Source organism: Pelodiscus sinensis, chromosome 12 (assembly GCF_049634645.1).
Source record: "Pelodiscus sinensis isolate JC-2024 chromosome 12, ASM4963464v1, whole genome shotgun sequence".
Taxonomy (NCBI): Eukaryota; Metazoa; Chordata; order Testudines; family Trionychidae; genus Pelodiscus; species Pelodiscus sinensis.
In genome coordinates this window covers 3,733,151-3,748,312 of record NC_134722.1, presented here as the reverse complement: position 1 = coordinate 3,748,312, position 15,162 = coordinate 3,733,151, and the positions used below count along the sequence as shown (strand labels likewise).

At 61.2% G+C, this 15,162-nt stretch overlaps 2 protein-coding genes across 9 annotated transcripts in view; one reads left to right on the top strand and one right to left on the bottom strand.

Moving 5' to 3' along the window:
• Positions 1-9: 9 nt before the first annotated feature.
• On the top strand, positions 10-14,116 carry CTU2 (cytosolic thiouridylase subunit 2). Of its 4 annotated transcripts, XM_075939880.1 has the most exons (16): positions 24-141; positions 825-899; positions 5,367-5,445; positions 6,181-6,221; positions 6,830-6,890; positions 7,637-7,737; positions 7,857-7,966; positions 8,314-8,600; positions 9,048-9,183; positions 11,164-11,295; positions 11,588-11,679; positions 11,988-12,094; positions 12,537-12,678; positions 12,878-12,932; positions 13,155-13,213; positions 13,375-14,116. In XM_075939880.1, exons 2-16 carry the CDS (start codon positions 887-889, stop codon positions 13,442-13,444), a joined length of 1,485 nt encoding a protein of 494 aa, XP_075795995.1. In that variant the 5' UTR covers positions 24-141; positions 825-886; the 3' UTR covers positions 13,445-14,116. The 4 variants fall into 4 exon arrangements, 3 of the variants coding, with proteins under 3 accessions (XP_075795995.1, XP_075795998.1, XP_075795996.1); XM_075939883.1 differs by lacking the exon at positions 7,637-7,737 and having other exon boundaries at positions 60-141; positions 6,162-6,221; XR_012906625.1 differs by lacking the exons at positions 7,637-7,737; positions 12,537-12,678 and having other exon boundaries at positions 10-141; positions 6,162-6,221; positions 13,375-13,454.
• PIEZO1 (piezo type mechanosensitive ion channel component 1 (Er blood group)) overlaps positions 14,058-15,162 on the bottom strand; it is a 99,919-nt gene continuing 98,814 nt past the window's right edge. For all 5 annotated transcript variants that reach the window (XM_075939877.1, XM_075939874.1, XM_075939875.1 and 2 more), the window contains one exon: positions 14,058-15,039. In XM_075939877.1, the coding sequence (XP_075795992.1) occupies positions 14,790-15,039 (250 nt within the window). In that variant the 3' untranslated portion in view covers positions 14,058-14,789. The remainder of the gene's footprint in view (positions 15,040-15,162) is intronic.

Below are 15,162 nucleotides of genomic sequence, written 5' to 3'. Positions count from 1 at the left end.
TGACGCAGAAGGGGCGCGCCGGAAGCGGCGCGGCGCGTCACGTGGGCCGCGCCGCCGCCGCCGCCGCCGCCCGGGAGCCATGTGCCAGGCGCAGGAGGAGTACGGGGGCTGCCGGCAGCCGCCGGGGCGGCCCCGCGTCACGTGAGCGCGGGGAGGGGGTGGGGCCGAGCCAGCGGCGCCCCCGGGGGGGGGGCAGGGCGCTGAATGGCAGCGGGCAAGCGCCCCCCGCCGGGCCCGGTGAAGGGGGGGCCCCCGCCGGGCCCGTGCGGACCGGGTGCCCCCCCCCGGCTGGAGCGGCCCCCCCGCCTGTTCCCCGTTCCCTGGCTGAACGGGACGTGGCCGCCGTTAAGCGATCCAGGGGATTTCACATCCCTAGGGCCCCGCCCCCCAGGGCCCATTGACCCGCCCCGGGGCCCTTCGGCCGGGGGGGGAATTGAACTGGCAGGGCCCAGCTGCCTGCTGCACCCGCAGCGTGAACCGGGGCCTCTGGGTTTAGGCTTTGGAAACTGGTCTCAGCCTAGTTGACTTGTGCAGTGAGATTTACATCCTTGGAGAGGGCAGGGGCTCAGTCCAGTACGGGGTAACCTTTCACTGCTCGGTCACTGCCCCCTCCCCTGTGCACACAGCATTCAGTCGCTTTAGTTCTTGCACTGATCCCAAATGAACTCCTCAGAAAAATCCCATGGTGTTGCATAGTATTTTCTAGCCCATATTTACAAGGCACCTGGTATAGCTACAAGATTTAAACAAGCTGACAGCAGCCTGCAGAGCTCTTTGCTTGAGGTTGGTCCCTCAAATGCTGTGTTTTCTGTCTCTTTCCCTAGTGGGGCGCAGAAGTGCATGAAGTGCAAGGAGGCCTCCCCTGTGTTAGTCATTCGCGTTGGAGATGCCTTTTGCAAGTAAGTTGGCTAGGAAAGAAATAGCTGGGGTGATTTGCAAGAGGACACCCTGTTGAAATGCTCGGAGCATTCCTATCTTTAGAACCTCCTTTGCTGATCTGTATAAATCTATTTGAAAGAGGATTGTTTAGCATACAGATTGCAAGAGAGATTCAAATCAAGCCAGCTAATAAAGTGCACCCCAGTTGTGTGCAACAAACCATACTCATTCAGGAGCGTGGCGTGTTGCTGCAAAAAGCCCTTACATCAGATTTGCATCTTTGCTTCTGTAAAGACCCCATCATGCAAAAGGTATTGTGATGTGAGGCCCTAGTGATGGGTAAATGCAGGTGAGCATAGGCAATGAGGACGATTCACTTGTTTTTTCTTAATTTGTAAGAGAAAGATCTGATCTGCCTCGTCCTTTTTATATGAATCTTGGAAATAGAATCTGAGGTAAACAGGATGAAGTTTACTAAGGACAAATGCAAAGTGCTCCACTTAGGAAGGAACAATCAGTCTCACACATACAGAATGGGAAGTAATAGAAATGTAGCCGTGTTAGTCTGGTCTTGATGAAACAAAATACAGGACTATGCAGCACTTTAAAGACTTACAAGATGGTTTATTAGGTGATGCGCTTTCATGGGCCAGACCCACTTCCTCAGATCAAATTGTGGAAGAAAAATGGTATGACCATATATACCAAAGAGATACAAACAAAAGTGAACACATAAAATAGACAAATCAGATTTTAGAACAGAGGAGGGATGGGGGGGAGGTTAATGTCTATGAGATAATGATATTAGAGGTGATAATTGGGGACGCTATCTCTATAATGGGTAAGATAATTAGCATCTTTGTTAAGGCCCATTCGTAAAAGTGTTGGCTTTAAGCATGAATGACAGTTCAGAGCTTCTCTTTGAAGTCTTGTGTTAAAATCTCTTTGAAGCAGCATGAAGATAAAACACCCATTCTGGTTGAAATGGCAAGAAACATTTTTCTTTGTGAAACTGTTTGATGTCTGTTTTGTGTGCATTGATTCTTTGGTGAAGTGTCTGAGAAGTTTGTCCAATATACATAAACAGACATTGTTGGCTCATTGCTGGGCTTAAACTGCAGCAAGGGAGGTTTAGGTTGGACATTAGGAAAAACTTCCTGCCTGTCAGGGTGGTTAAACACTGGAATAAGTTGTCTAGGGAGGCTGTGGAATCCCCATCTCTGGAGATGTTTCAGAGCAGGTTAGACAGACACCTGTCAGGGATATTCTAAATGGTGCTTGGTCCTGCCATGAGGGCAGGGGACTGGACTTGATGACCTCTCACGGTCCCTTCCAGTTCTAGTGTTCTCTGATTTGAGCTGTGCAGGCCAGGTTTTCCAGTTGCAGAGGCAATTTATACATGAATTACTGTGACTCGTATCAGAGGAGTAGCCGTGTTAGTCTGAATCTGCAAAAGCGGCGAGGAGTCCTGTGGTACCTTATAGACTAACTGAAGTGTAGGAACATAAGCTTTCGTGGTCAAAGACCCACTTCGTCAGATGCATGTAGTGGAAATTTCCAGAGGCAGGAATAAATATGCAGGCCAGGATCAGGCTAGAGATGATGAGGTGGATCCAATCAGGGAGGATGAGGCCCACTTCTAGTAGCTGATCTGGAGGTGTGAATTCCAAGAGAGGAGAAGCTGCTTTTGTAGTTAGCACAGGAACAAATCAGCACATCCTTAGAGCCCCGACCAGGGTTGTTCTATCTGTTACCCAAGATCCACAAACCTGGAAATCCCGGACGTCCCATCGTCTTGGGCATTGGCACTCTCACTGAAGGACTGTCTGGATATGTAGACTCTCTGCTCAGACCCTACGCCACCAGCACTCCCAGTTACCTCCGTGACACTACTGATTTCCTGAGAAAACTACAATGCATAGGTGATCTTCCAGAAAACACCATCCTAGCCCCCATGGATGTAGAGGCTCTCTACACTAACATTGCACATGTAGATTGAATACAAGCTGTCAGGAACAGTATCCTTGAGGATACCCCAGCACAACTGGTGGCTGAGCTCTGCAACTTTATCCTCACACACAACTATTTCAGATTTGGTGACAACATATACCTCCAGACCAGTGGCACTGCTATGGGCACCCACATGGCCCCACAATACGCCAACATTTTTATGGCTGACCTAGAACAACGCTTCCTCAGCTCTCGTCCGCTTACACCCCTTCTCTACCTACGCTACATCAATGACATCTTCATCATCTGGACCCATGGGAAGGAGACTCTGGAAGAATTTCACCACGATTTCAACAGCTTCCACCCCACCATCAACCTCAGTATGGACCAGTCTACACGGGAGGTCCATTTCCTGGACACCACGGTGCAAATAAGTGACGGTCACATAAACAACAACCTTATACTGAAATCCTGCCGACTGCTGTGCTTATCTGCATGCCTCCAGCTTCTATCCCGGACACACCACACGATCCATTGTTTACAGCCAAGCACTGAGGTACAACCGCATTTGCTCCAACCCCTCAGACAGAGACCTACACCTACAAGATCTTCAACAAGCATTCTGTAAACTACAATACCCACACGAGGAAGTGAGAAGACAGATTAACAGAGCCAGACGTGTACCCAGAAGCCTCCTGCTACGGGACAAGCCCAAGAAAGAAACCAACAGAACACCACTGGCCAACACCTACAGTCCTCAGCTAAAACCTCTCCAACGCATCATTAGTGATCTACAACCCATCCTGGACAATGATCCCTCGCTTTCACAGGCCTTGGGAGGCAGGCCAGTCCTCGCCCACAGACAACCCGCCAACCTGAAGCATATTCTCACCAGCAACTACACACTGCACCATAATAACTCTAACTCAGGACCCAATCCATGCAACAAACCTCGGTGCCAACTCTGCCCACATATATACACCAGCAACACCATCACAGGACCTAACCAGATCAGCCATACTGTCACTGGTTCATTCTCCTGCACATCTGCTAACATAATATACGCTATCATGTGCCAACAATGCCCCACTGCTATATACATCGGCCAAACTGGACAGTCCCTACATAAAAGAATCAATGGACACAAATCAGATATTAGGAATGGCAACATACAAAAACCTGTAGGAGACACTTCAATCTCCCTGGACACACAATTGCAGATCTAAAGGTAGCCATCCTGCAGCAAAAAAACTTCAGGACCAGACTTCAAAGAGAAACTGCTGAGCTAGTTCATCTGCAAGTTTGACACAATCAACTCTGGATTAAACAAAGACTGTGAATGGCTCGCTAACTACAAAAGCAGCTTCTGCTCTCTTGGAATTCACACCTCCAGATCAGCTGCTAGAAGTGGGCCTCATCCTCCCTGATTGGATCCACCTCGTCTTCTCTAGCTTGATTCTGGCCTGGATATTTATACCTGCCTCTGGAAATTTCCACGACATGCATCTGACGAAGTGGGTCTTTGCCCACGAAAGCTTATGCTCCAACACTTTGGTTAGTCTATAAGGTGCCACAGGACTCCTCGCCACTTTTACTGTGACTTGAGCATACATCTGCATGCCAACAAGTGGTTGGAATTGTGGTTGCAGTTAGCAGCGTGAATGCTCAGATCTGCATGCCTGTATTCTTTGCAGGTGTGGTCTTCTGTCCGTCGTACTCACTTGTACGCTGACAGCTCTGAGCTACCCCTCCTTGTGTCGGATTTAACTGGACCATTAAACAAATAGCAAATCCTTTTAAATTAATACCTGTCTATACAACTGAACTTTTTCTTCCTTGGGCTTTTTAATGTTGAAGTGTTTTGGCTCAGAAAACACAATAGGCCTACATCTACACTGGCAGCTTCTTGCGCAAGAACTCTTCCACAAGAGCACATCTACAATGCCATGTGCTTGTGCGCAAGAGCATCCATGGCAGTGGAGATGCTCTCTTGCGCAAGAAAGCTCTGATGGCCATTTTAACCATAGGGCTTTCTCGCGCGAGAAATTCATGTTGCCTGTCTACACTGCACTGGCCTATTGTGGAAGAGCTCTTGTGCTAAAGGGCTTCTTCCTGAGCGGGAGCGTCAGAGTTCTGGCGCAAGAAGCCCTGATTTCATACATTAGAACGTCGGTTTACTTGCACAAGAACACGCGGCCAGTGTAGACACAGCCTAGAGAAGGATCTAGTCTAGCAAACCAGTTTTGTTGGATTAGCTTTTAAAACGGAGCTCCACAGATTGCTGTCCCCCAACTGAAGCAGCCGTGCTCTCAGACAGAAAAAGCTAATTGATGAAATATTAAGGGGGACTTATTGCCTGACGTCAGGGTACCCCACAGCTCACTGTGCCCCCCAGTTGCCCTGTGCAGAAATCAAAGCTTTATTAGCAGCGAGAGGCAGGTGTCTGGCGCCCTGTGGTGCTGCCTGCCAAGGCTGGTCTCTCGCGTCCGGGGGGGATTGTAGGGTCTCCCTACTTACGTGCCTGTTTGTTCCCCAAGGGCCTGTTTCAGGGACTATTTTGTTCACAAGTTCCGTGCGACGCTTGGGAAGAATCGTGCCATTTTCCCAGGAGAGAAGGTAGAGTCGCTGCCTGTGGCGGGGAACGTAACGGGTGCGGATTCCCGCCACCGCGCCTCCGGTGGGTTGCTCAAGGAGTCAGCACTGGAGCGCCCCCTTCTGGCTGGTGTCTCACCTGCCGTTACCTTTGTTTGGACCCACATCCTTCCCAGACCATGGTGCCCTCCCCTCTGGATACTGCCCTGCTGCAGGGCCCCACACTCTGGGGTCCTTCCCTTCAGGGAACCCCCAACCTGCTATGCCCACTTGCCTCAGTAACCCTGTTGCCGGTCGTCATTTAGCCTCTTACCTCAGGGGCAATGCAGCTGAAAGGGCCCCTCGTTTCAGGGGCATGTGGACCTTCTGCAGCCCTGGCTGCCTCCCTAGCGCCCTCAGGCCTTGTCTCAGGCCCTGCACCTAGGAGCTCATCTGGCCAGAGCTTCCCCAGCCCTGCTTGGTGTCAGGAAGCCTCTCGCTTCCCCGGCAGCCGAGTCCTTCCTGCTGCCCCCGCAAGAATGAGACTTCCTTCCCCTGCAGAAGCCTTCATTTATACAGCCCCAGCTGGGCCCTGATTGGCTGCATCTGCCACAGCTGCTGGCTCCAGGGCTCCAGCCCTCTCCCAGGGGTGGGTTTAACCCTTAAAGGGCCAGTGCGGGGCAGACGCAGGAAGCGATGGCTGTGGGAAGGCCAGAAGGAAGCAGAGATGAATGGGTACATCTCTCGTCTCTCCCTAACAGGTCCTTCTTGCGTTATCAGGTGGCCCTGCCTCCAGCTCGATGCTTCGGCAAGTCCAAGAGGTATCTGCTCTGCGGCGTAGCCTGGGGCCGGGTTAGCCATGAAGGACCAGAGAGAGCAGTTGGGCATGGAAGGAGCAGGCCTGGGGTGTAGGGGCTGGATCAGAGGAGGCTGTCGCGCTCGTGGCGGGGAAAGCGTTGCTCTGCGGGGTGATGGGCGCCGTGCGCTTCTGTAGGCCCCCACGTCTAGATTGTATTCGTGCAAACGCTGCGGGTGGCTTCTGCCCTGCGCTTTCGTCCTAGAAGAGCAGCCGCTCCCAGCCCCATAGGGAAGCCCAAGCGAGGGGGGCAGCCAAGCCCCCTCACAGTTCCTGCGGCGGTGCGTCCAATGGGGGTGTGGAAGCAGCCACGTCCGTGTCGAAGCATGATCTGGTGAAGGCTACAGTCATCTGGGCGAGGCTGGGGCCTTCAGCCCCTCTGAAAAATCCGCTCCTGTCCGGCTGTGGCGGTAGCAAGACACCATCTCTGCCGGGGCGGTGGGTGCCTCTGACAGCCAGGATAAGAGTCCGGCCTGCTGTCTGCCAGGCCAGGGGATGCGCTAAGACGTGTAACCACGACGTCCGTTTCCCAGCGCCTGGGGCCAACTGGCTCGTTCCCATTTCTCCTCTTAGGGGCTGAGGCGGGAGACAGCCAAGAAACTGCGTTTTGTACCAGGCATCATCTATGTGGACGGTAACTCAGCTCTGCTCTGCTCCCAGCCCGTTGTGTGCACGTGGCCTCTGGGCAGCCTACACCCCGAGCTCCCTCCCTCTCCCTCTCCCCCCATGCTGCTCCCCCGAGCAGCAGCTCCTGCCTTCCCCCACCCCCTTGCTGCCTCTGATACAAGGTGGGGGCAGGGTTTCACATAGTCATTTGGATGAATTGATACCCCAGGTTTATCGATTAATCATTTCAACGTTCATACACCAACCCCCCCGAAACAGACGCGATTCAGCGAGGGGCTTTTAGAGGACGGTCGTGCAAGCTCCAGAGCTCTTCCCACGCCACTGGCATCCTGCCCGTCCGTTTGTCCCAGTCCCTTAACTTGCTGGCCTCGTAGCCTGGTTCGGCTGGTCGCCCTCCAAGTGGTGGGACCCCCCAGCTGTGCTCGGGCAGAACATGCGTGGATCTTGCCTCTGCCGTGTTTTTTCTTTTGGGGTGCCAAAGCCGCCTTCAGCTTTTCAGGGCATTGTGGGATAGGTGACCCGGATGCACGGAGTCGTGGGAAGAGCGTAATATTCGTACCTGGCCCCCGTGCCCGTGTGCAGCGTGCTCTGCCTAACGTGCATTGGCGTGTGCTGTGTGAGCGAGGGGCGTTTTCACGTACAGTTCCGCAGCGTGGCTCTGGGCAGCCCACGCGAATCCAGCTCCCACGGGAGATGGTCCTGCCTGGCGGAAGATGCTGGCAACGGCTGCCCGTCTGCACTCCTGTCTTACAGAGGAGGGTGGCTGCAGCTTGCTCCATTGTGTGCAGTCGTCTGGCCCTGGCCAGCTGCCCTGTGCGCCCTCCCGAAAGAGAGGCCCATCTCCCCGCTTGCTGGTGAGGGGGGTGGAAGTGGCTGCAGGCCTGTTGGGTGGGTGGGTCCCCTCCCCACGATGGAGACGTCTCCCCTGCAAGGCAGCTAAATCCCCGTCCGGCGTATCTTGTGTGCTGCTCAGAGGGAGCCGTGTGCGGGCAGAGCCCAGCTGAGCGAGAGGAGACGCTGCTCCAGATGGAGGCCATCCTGCGCGCCTCGGGATTCCCGTATCACCTGGCCCGCCTGGAGGAGGTAGGGTGAGGTGCCGGCGCTGGGGCGGAGAGGCACGGCAGGGCTGGGGGCTCCTTCTGGGCAAGAGATCACGTGGCCCAGAGCCCCCCACTGGGCTGGGAGCCGCTGGAGCTGTCCAAGGCCCCTGCTCAGGGTGGCACTCGGTGCGTGGGGCGCAGTGGGAGCCAACGAGGCTGTGATGGGAGAGGCAGCTGGGTGGGAGTGTGGCCCTGACTTCCAATCCCAGGGCTCCTCCGGGATCCGGGTGTTGCCAGCTCCCGAGGCCCCGATCTTGCTGCTGGGGGTGGGGGTCTCGGAGGCCCCAGGCAGGCGCTCACGGGTCCCGTCCCCCTGCTTGCTCCATGCAGGTGTTCGACTTGCCCGGCTCCGTCCTGCAGCGTGGGCCCCACCGCCCTGCGGGCCCCGGGGCCAGCTACAAGGAGGCGGTGGAGAGCTTCATCCACCAGCACAGGCAGGCGGAGGGCGGAGCCCCGGAGCGGCTGGCGGAGCTCAGCACGCGGGCCATGCCCGGAGCAGAGACACCGGGCGGGCGGGGAGCCAGGCCGCTGGCTGCAGCCCGGACGGAGCAGCTGCTGCAGCTCTTTGGCTCTGTGAAGACGCTGACGGCGAAGGAGGAGCTGCTGCAGGCCCTGCGGTGAGTCCCCGCCGGGGAGCTGGGAGGAGGGGGGCCCTGGAGCGAGGCTCCGCGCTTCGCGCTCAGCCTGCGCCGGAGGGGAGGGCTCTTCCCTGTCCTGATCCATCCCAGCATGCACTGCTTCGCAGCCGTGGGGCCGCAGCTCCCTGCCATGGCCCTCGCGCTCTGGGCCAGCCCCCCGCGAGCTCTGGGGCTCTGCCCATTCACTAGCCTGCCCAGGCGGGGGTTGGCAGGGCACCCAGCTGCCTTTGGAAGTCAGTGGGGCTTGGCGCCCCCTTGGGAAAGCCCAGCCTGCTCATCTCACCCTCCTTGAGACCCCCCAGGAGGAGTGGGCTCTGCCGGCCCCCTGCCCGCTGGGTGGGCGGCTCGCTGGGCCAGCTGGCGCCCGGGAGGTGCTGCGCAGGGCCCAGGGCTGGAACCCGCACTCACGTCTGGCTTCTCCTTCAGGACCCACCTGATCCTGCACACGGCCAGGGCCCAGGGCTACTCCAAGGTCCTGATGGGAGACAGCTGCACCCGCCTGGCTGTCAAGCTGCTGACCAACCTCTCGCTGGGACGGGGAGCCTCCCTCGCCATGGACACAGTAGGTGCTGGCCGTGGGGGGCAGGCGTCAGAGCTGGGTGAGATTCGCCCCTTACCTGGACTCCGCTGTCAGCCCCTTTCCCCGGCCGGAGGCTTTGGGCCTAGCACTGCCAACCAGCTGGGCTGGGGGAAGGGGGGCTGGGGGCAGGACCCCCCCCCCAGGTTCAGCCCTTGCTGGCAATGGCTCCCATGGGCCTCTCTGCTCTGCCCGGGTCTTGGCAGCCACGAGATGAGGCCTGTCGGGGCTGAGGGAGACGGTGGTGGTGCTGAGCGCGCCCGCTGCGTGTGTAACCCTCACGTGGGCACCGAGCAAAGGGCTGCTCCTTCCCCGCTTTGCAGCAGCCTCCGGGCCTCTCGGGCACATGGGCCTCAGAGCAGAGCGGCGTGGGAGCTGCCCTGCTCCTGATCCGATCGGTTTCCACTCCCTGCTCCCCGGGAAGGGAGTTTACCTGCCCGTGAAATTGACATTTCTCAGCTGCAGCGGCAGACGCTGGAGCTGGGACAGATGCCGCTGCCCTGAGTGCTCGAGCCAGGGCTTTCAGTCGGGCAAGCGGAGCCACAGTGGCAGCAAGGGCCTGGCTGCTCCGGTCCCCGTAGCCTGCGGCTCCCACGCGCTCGGGGACTGGCTTCACACGCAGAGAATGCTCAGGGCTGCACAGCTCTCCCCTCCTTCCCCCCCCGCCCCCACGGGCACCAGAACCGCCGGCAGCGACCCAGGCCAGGCCCAAACCCCAGGAATTCCTGGGGCCCTCTGAGCTCCGAGCACTAGACCGAGTTAGAAACTGACGGGAAGCCAGGCCTACAATTACACCGAACCCATTTCCTGCAGATCCGAAGCGGGGCGTGGAGCTAGGGAAACGCCAGCCCCCGGGAAGCCGCCTGGGAGAGCGCGGGTTTTTAGGGCTCGTTTGAAGCAGCGCAGCGGCCAGAGAAAGAAGCGGCTCTTTCGCCCTGTCCCAGGAGCAGGAGGAGAGCGGGGGTGGGAGGGGTGCCCACGCACGCGCAGTGGAAGGATCGTGGTGAAACGTCGAGGCCGCGGCAGGGGCACCGGTAAAACCAGCCCGCCCCTCCCAGCGTAGGCAGCCGCGCCCCGCACTGGGAGGCCAGCGAGAGAGAACCGGGCCGGACGTTTCCCCCCCACAAGGGACAGATGATGTTACATCCCCTCGCGTGGCCACGGGCGGTCAAGCCAGGTGCTTTGGGGGTCTCTGCCTCCCACGAAGCCAGTGCTGGGGGCCAGCGCCTGGCCGTGACAGGCTGCCGCTCTGCTCCAGCGCGTGGTCCCTATGCCCCTGGCTCCTGCTTGCTTGTCAAGGGGGATCCCAGGGCCTGCTTTGCCCACTGTGCAGACAGCAGCTGAGCCCTGCTCCGGGCCTGGGCGATGCAGGCAAGCGGGGAGCCAAGGGCCGGAAAGGCTGGTGGGGAGGTGCTGCTCTGATGCACACTGGGACCCTCAGGTGGTCTCAAAGCCGTGGGAGACCTGGAGCAGAGATGCTGCAGCCAGGAGCAGTGGGGCCCTGTGGGGCCCAGCAGGAGGCCTCTGCTGACTCAGATCCTCTTCCCCTGACGTGTCCCTTTGCAGGAGGCCGGGCAGGGAACCAGACAAACCCTCACCCTGCTGGGATCGGCCTCGGCCCCGGCCCAGGCCGCACGCCCAGCCTGAGATCCGCCCCCGCTCCCTTGGGCAGGCAGTGTTGCTGACTGGTTAGAGCGAGAGGCTGGGAAGGGGGACTCTAGTCCCTGCTCCAGCATGGACTCCCCGAGGTCACGTAGGTGCCCCCGGTGCCCCCGCCCCGCAGGGAGACGGGGTAGCGGGAGGCCGGAGGGGTTTGGCTTGCTCCCGGGAGCCAGGGCGGAGCAGCCAAGGGCCGTTGAGCAGCCTGCGCGCGCCCGGCAGTGCTCAGACCCGAGCTCTCGGCCCCGCGGGGGGGCTGGCGTTGGCCGGGAGGGCAGGCCGGTCCCTCACCTTCTCTCCCCGCAGGGCTTCTCGGACGATCGCCATGGCGACGTGCTGGTGGTGCGGCCCATGCGGGAATACTCCGCCAAGGAAATCGCCTTCTACAACCGCCTCTTCGGCGTCCCCACCGTCCTCACGCCTGCCTTGGACACCAGGGTAGGAGAGCGCGGGGCTGGGCCAGCCTGGCTCCAGGCTCAGCTGGCCGGCCGGGGCCTCGCCTAAGCCACAGGGCACTCGCCGACGGGCCTGCCTGCCGCCGTCCCGGACAGGGATGGGCAGAGAGGCTGGGTCCGGCCCACGCAACTGGGGGAGGCACCGGCAGACCAGGCTAACGGCCCCTCCCCCGGACATCGCATGGCGCCGATTCCATCCCTCCAGCTGCTCTGCTGGGGGGGGACAGGCCTGGGGCCCGCTGGGCAGGGATTCTCCATATGGCTTTCTCCCCCAGGCCCCGGAGAAGGCCAGCATCCACCGGGTGATCGAGCGCTTCCTCTACGGGCTGCAGGCTGAGTTCCCCTCCACTGTCAGCACCGTGTACCGGTGAGGGCTCGCCCCGTGGCTGGGGCAGAGAGGCCTGCAGCGCCCCCTGCTGCACGGGGCGCCTGGCCTGGAGGGGGGTGGGGCACTGGCTGAACCATGCATACAGCCCAGGAGTGGGGAAGGGGCTGTGGGGCGGGAGCAGGGAGCCTGGGGCTGGTGCAGGGAGGTGTGGGGGGCAGGCGGGTTTGAGACGTGCCCCAGCGCAGCCCGGGCCGCGGTGCAGGGAGAGGCCCCGTTTGCCCGCACGAGCTGGGGGCGCGGCTCTGACTGCCCGGCACTTACCTCGGTGTGTCCCCCGCGGCCTGTAGGACGGGCGAGAAGCTGAGCGCCGCCCCTGGAGACGCCGGCCCTGCCCCCGGCGCGGCAGAGCCCGAGCGCTGCCTCCTGTGCTTGTGCACCCTGGACACCAACGTGGGTAGGTGGGACGCCGCCCGCCCCCGCAGGGCTCCGGTCCCTCGGCCCGCCCCTCAGGATCCCCCTGAGCCGGTCTAGAGCCAGGCGCCAGCTGCTCTCGGCTCCCTGCCCGGCGGGGTCTGGCCCCTCGCCGTTCCCCTGGAGCAAAGCGGGACCCTGGCCGTGGGTGGGGCACTGGGGGCCCGGAGATGCAGCCTGGCACAGGGCAGACCGGGCATGTGTGGGGGACTGACTAGCCTCTTGCCCCCTCGGCCCCGCTGAACTAGGGCCTGGTTATCACAGGGTCCCTCCTGCGGGGAACTTGCCTCGGGCTGTGCCCAGCCTGGGGGGCGTCTGCAGGCCAGGCTGGTGAGGTTTGCTCTGCCGGCGGGGGTCACTGGCCTGCCCGGGGTGCTGGGTGGGGAGCAGCAGCCGGGGGCTCTGACTCCTGTCTCTTGGCGCAGAGGAGGGCTCGGCTCTGCAAGCCATCCTGGTCTCGGAGCAGCTGTCCGGGGAGAGGCCGCCGGCTGCGTCGCCAGCCGGGCCAGGGGCCTGCGCGGGGGCAGCGGAGCAGAGAGGCTGCTGCACGCACGCGACCGCCCCACGGTAAGGCGCCTTCCCCAGACAAACCCCCAGCCCGGGATCCAGGCGCCATACGCGGCCTCCTGGCCCCACCTGGGCGCCCCGGCCGGAGCTGCAGCCACCCTGGCCCCCAGCCAGCTCCCCACACGGCGCCTGCGGGGTGGGGATCCGGGGGGAGCACTGGCCCCCGGCCACAAGCCTCACTTCTGCCTTCTCCCCTCAGGGCCGACTTCCTGCCCCTGCTCTGCTACGGCTGCCGGCTGACCATCAAGGACACGGTGAGCCCTGGGCTGCTCCTCTCCTGCCCTCAGAGCTCAGCCCTGCTCTAGGGCCTGGCCCACATGGCTGCTGGGGGGAGAGGTTCCCTGCCCCATCCAGGGCTGAGCGGGCGGGACACCCGGCGCTGCGTGTGCCGTCCCTGCTGCGCCTGCGGAGACGCTGGCAGCACGGGAAGGGAGACACGGGGGGCAGCCCGTCACCACCGCTCTGCTCTGTTGCAGGCCTGCCTGGAGAGCCTCCCGCCCTACGTCCGCTCGGAGGCAGCGCGCCGCAGCCGCAGGTACGGGGATGGGCCGGCATCGGACCCCCAGGGCTGGGATCCCACTCCCGTCCCTGGCAGGGGCAGTTAGAAGGTCCAGACTCCGGCCGGTGCCTGGGCCCCAGCCAGGAGCTCACGCCCAGCCTGGCAGGGCTGGCTCTGAGCCGCTGCTGGTTTTCCAGGGCCGCCATGAAGCAGCAGATCCAGGAGTTCTTGCTGGAAGACGACGCTGTGACGCCGGGTGAGAGCTGACAGGCCGTCAGGGCTCCCTCCTGGGCGCGAGACCCCAGGGCCCTGCTCCAGTGCGAGGGACCAGCCTGTTCCAAGCCCTGGCTGGCTCTGGGAGGCCGGGCGAGAGCTCCCCCGCCTCCTCCCGCAGGCTGTTCCCAAGAGGAATGAATTCGTTCACACTCCCCCCCCCCCCCCCCCCCGTGCACAGCTGCCCCCCCGGCCAGGCTCGCATGCCCAGCTGTGCGCCATGGGGCCCGCGCAGGGCGGACTCTCTCCCCAGGGAGGAGACCAGCGAGGCGGCTGTGCTGCAGAAGTGTCAGCGGCTGGAGTCCAGTCAATATTAGGGGCTCTGCTCCTGCAGTGGGGTGGCCCGGGTCACCGTGCCAGGGCCTCCCCTCCTCCTGGGCTGGGGGGCTGCTCCCTGCCCCAGGGCTTGGGGTGCAAGCTGGTTCCTGCCCTTCTGCAGGAGGAGACCCCTCTGGTCTGTGCAGCCGCAGGGATAACTGGGAGCTTCCTCGGCTTAGCACACTGGAAGCAGCAGCCAGGGCCCTTGTGCCCAGGCAGGGAAGGCCGGCTCCAGGCAGGAGCAAGGGGCAGAGGCTGCTGGCTCCCCCCAGTCAGGCATGCGCAGAGGCCTTGGCTTGGCTTTTATTAGAGATCTGTATAAATAAAGTATTTGAATTTTTAAAAAAATCTACAGTCCAGCTGGAGCGACACCCCTACCCCCGTGGCTGGCAGGGGGCCAGTCCTGGGAGCTGCCGGCGCGACTCCGTACGCTGGTGCAGGCCAGAGGAGAGGCAGGCCCAGCTCAGGCGAGCGGGGCCCCCTGCTTGCACCCAGGGGTGCTGGCCGGTACACGGCTGGGGGAGGAGTATTGCTTTGGAGTGTGACCGCAACCGGCTTCACAGGGCACCGAGCAGCTGGGCCAGTTGACCGTGGCCGGCTGGCTGGGAGTTGCCGCTGCAGGAGTGGAGAGGCAGGTGCAGCGGGGAGTTCAGGGGGCCCACGACCATCATCTTCCCCGGGCAGGAGCAGCTGCTGAATGGGATCCAGAGCCCGGCCGCTAGCAAGGCACTGAGGTGGGGCCGGGCAGGCGTCTCCCCCCACCCAGCGGGCACTGCCCCCAGCTGCCGTGAAAGGCCGAACAAGTTGTAAAGCAGTTAAGAAACTTCCTTTAAAAAGCACAAGGCCAGGCTCCCCCTGCGGGTGGCGCAGGGCACCACTCCGCCCCCCAGGCAGGGCTGGTGTCCCCGGCCGGCCAGGGGACGGGGCTGACTCAGGCCTGCAGCCCCCGGGGCTGGGTTAAGGCTGCAGGGGTCCGGAGGGCCCGTGGCTCCCAGCCTGCAGCGATCACGGCGGGTCCCTGCTATTCCTTCTCCCGTGTCCACTTGATCATGGTCTCGGGCGAGCGGTAGAGGAAGATGAGCTTGGCGTACAGCTCCTCCTCCAGCTCCAGCTCGCCGGTCTCGCGCACCAGGAAGATGTCCTGGCACAGCTTGAGGATGCGGTCCACGCACGGCAGCTCCTCGAACATGATGGAGTGCGAGATCTCGCTGAAGAAGCCCCGCACGAACTTGCCGATCACCAGCACGATGGACACGTACAGGCCCATGATCCTGCCAGGGGGAGGTGGGGTCAGCGCAGGCTGTGGGGGGCTGCCGGGCTGGAGCGGAGGGTGGGGACGGGCCCCCTCGAGCACGACAGCGGGAAGCCCTGAGCCCGGCTGTACCACACGGAAC